This window comes from Merops nubicus, unplaced genomic scaffold (assembly GCF_000691845.1).
Source record: "Merops nubicus isolate BGI_N331 unplaced genomic scaffold, ASM69184v1 scaffold30196, whole genome shotgun sequence".
NCBI classification, from domain to species: Eukaryota; Metazoa; Chordata; class Aves; order Coraciiformes; family Meropidae; genus Merops; species Merops nubicus.
The window spans coordinates 2343-3725 of NW_008617418.1; the positions used below are offsets into that span (position 1 = coordinate 2343).

A 1383-nucleotide genomic window follows, 5' to 3' on the forward strand; every position below is an offset into this window, starting at 1 on the left:
ACCAGATGCTGAGTTCTGCTTCATTTCTTCTTCCTAGCCCTGCTCTCCACAGCTGGGATCCCATCACCCACACACTGGTGGACCAGCTCCAGACCCCAAGTCATGCTGTGTCCAACACATCTTGCAAGGAGGCCTGAAAGGATGTTGTAGAGAGGAAGGTGCTGGTCTCTTCTCACCAATAACTAGTGACAGAACAAGAGGGAGTGGCCTCAAGCTTCTCCAGGGGTCAAGTATCAGAATATGCTGCCCAGGGAGGTGGTGGTGTCCCCATCCCTGGATGTGTTTAAATCCATGTAGATGTGGTGCTTGGGGATGTGGCTTAGAGGAGGATTTGGTAGAGCAGGGTTAATGGTTGGACTTGATGATCTTTAAGGTCTTTTCCAACCAAAGTGATTCTCAGGTTCTCAGGGAGTGAGGAACTGCTCTCTGTGTGTTCAGAGATGCTCTCCAGGCACTGGACTCCCTGCCCCCATGGGCTGGCAGAAGTGGAAAATGCAGTGAGAGAGGTGCAGCTCAGCCCCAACAAGACCTGCCCCAGGGTCTGAGCTTGGTTCACACACCACGCAGTGTCACCTGGAGCTGCGTGGGGCTGAGGGACATGGGGCTCACAGGGTGCTCCTCCCACCTTTTTGCAGCAGCAGGGCACTGGTCTCGGGTGAGCAATTCCCCTCACTGATGAGGTACTCGTGGAACTCCTTGAAGCCAATGGACTGGAAGATGCCGTGCTGGTAATCCTGCCTGGAGAACAAGACAAGAGATGGGGTCAAGGCCATCTGCTTCAGAACAGTGGGAGACCTCAACCCTCCCCAGGATAGCTGAGGTCTCTGTGCCTCACCCTGCAGGGACCTCCCTGGGTGACACCACCCCATGGCCTCAGGGGACAAGCCAAGCCAGGCACACACAGGAACCACATCCTGTGACCTTTGGTGCCACCTCATGCCAGCTTTACTGTGGGAGCACTCGGGCAGCACCATGTAACTTTTCCTGAGGGGAAATGTCACCGCTCGGCGGGTATGGTCCAGGCAGAATTAACTCAACTCTGAGACCCACGGGGACTCTGCTGCCTGACCAGCCCTGGTCTAAGGGTGCTGGCAGGAAAGGTCAGAAGTGCTGGAGGACCTGGCTGGTCCAGACCTTTCTGATGGTGGTGTCCCCGAGAGGCAGCCCCATCATCTGCTGGCCCTGCTGCAGGAGCGGGCGCTGCCAGGGGAGCAGTGGGAGCAGCAGTACACTAGAGCTGCTCTGGGGAGGGTCGCTCTGGGCCCTGCCTGGGTCTGGCTGGTGGGAGCAGGAGCAGAAACAGAGCTGGCTTCTCACCCACCGGTTCTCGGCCACCTTCTGGCGGTTGTAGCGCCGGTGGAAGTCCCGCAGCTCCTCCAGCAG

At 57.7% G+C, this 1383-nt stretch overlaps 1 protein-coding gene across 1 annotated transcript in view; it reads right to left on the bottom strand.

Moving 5' to 3' along the window:
• The window catches only part of TRIT1 (tRNA isopentenyltransferase 1), a gene marked incomplete at its 3' end in the record, with an annotated part of 4136 nt that overhangs the window by 587 nt on the left and 2166 nt on the right, over positions 1-1383 (bottom strand). Inside the window, exons 5-6 of the mRNA XM_008943149.1 lie at positions 1322-1383; positions 626-738 (exon numbers count right to left, since the gene is read on the bottom strand). The exon at positions 1322-1383 is cut by the window's right edge and continues 39 nt beyond it. Coding sequence (XP_008941397.1) covers positions 626-738; positions 1322-1383 — 175 coding nt within the window. The remainder of the gene's footprint in view (positions 1-625; positions 739-1321) is intronic.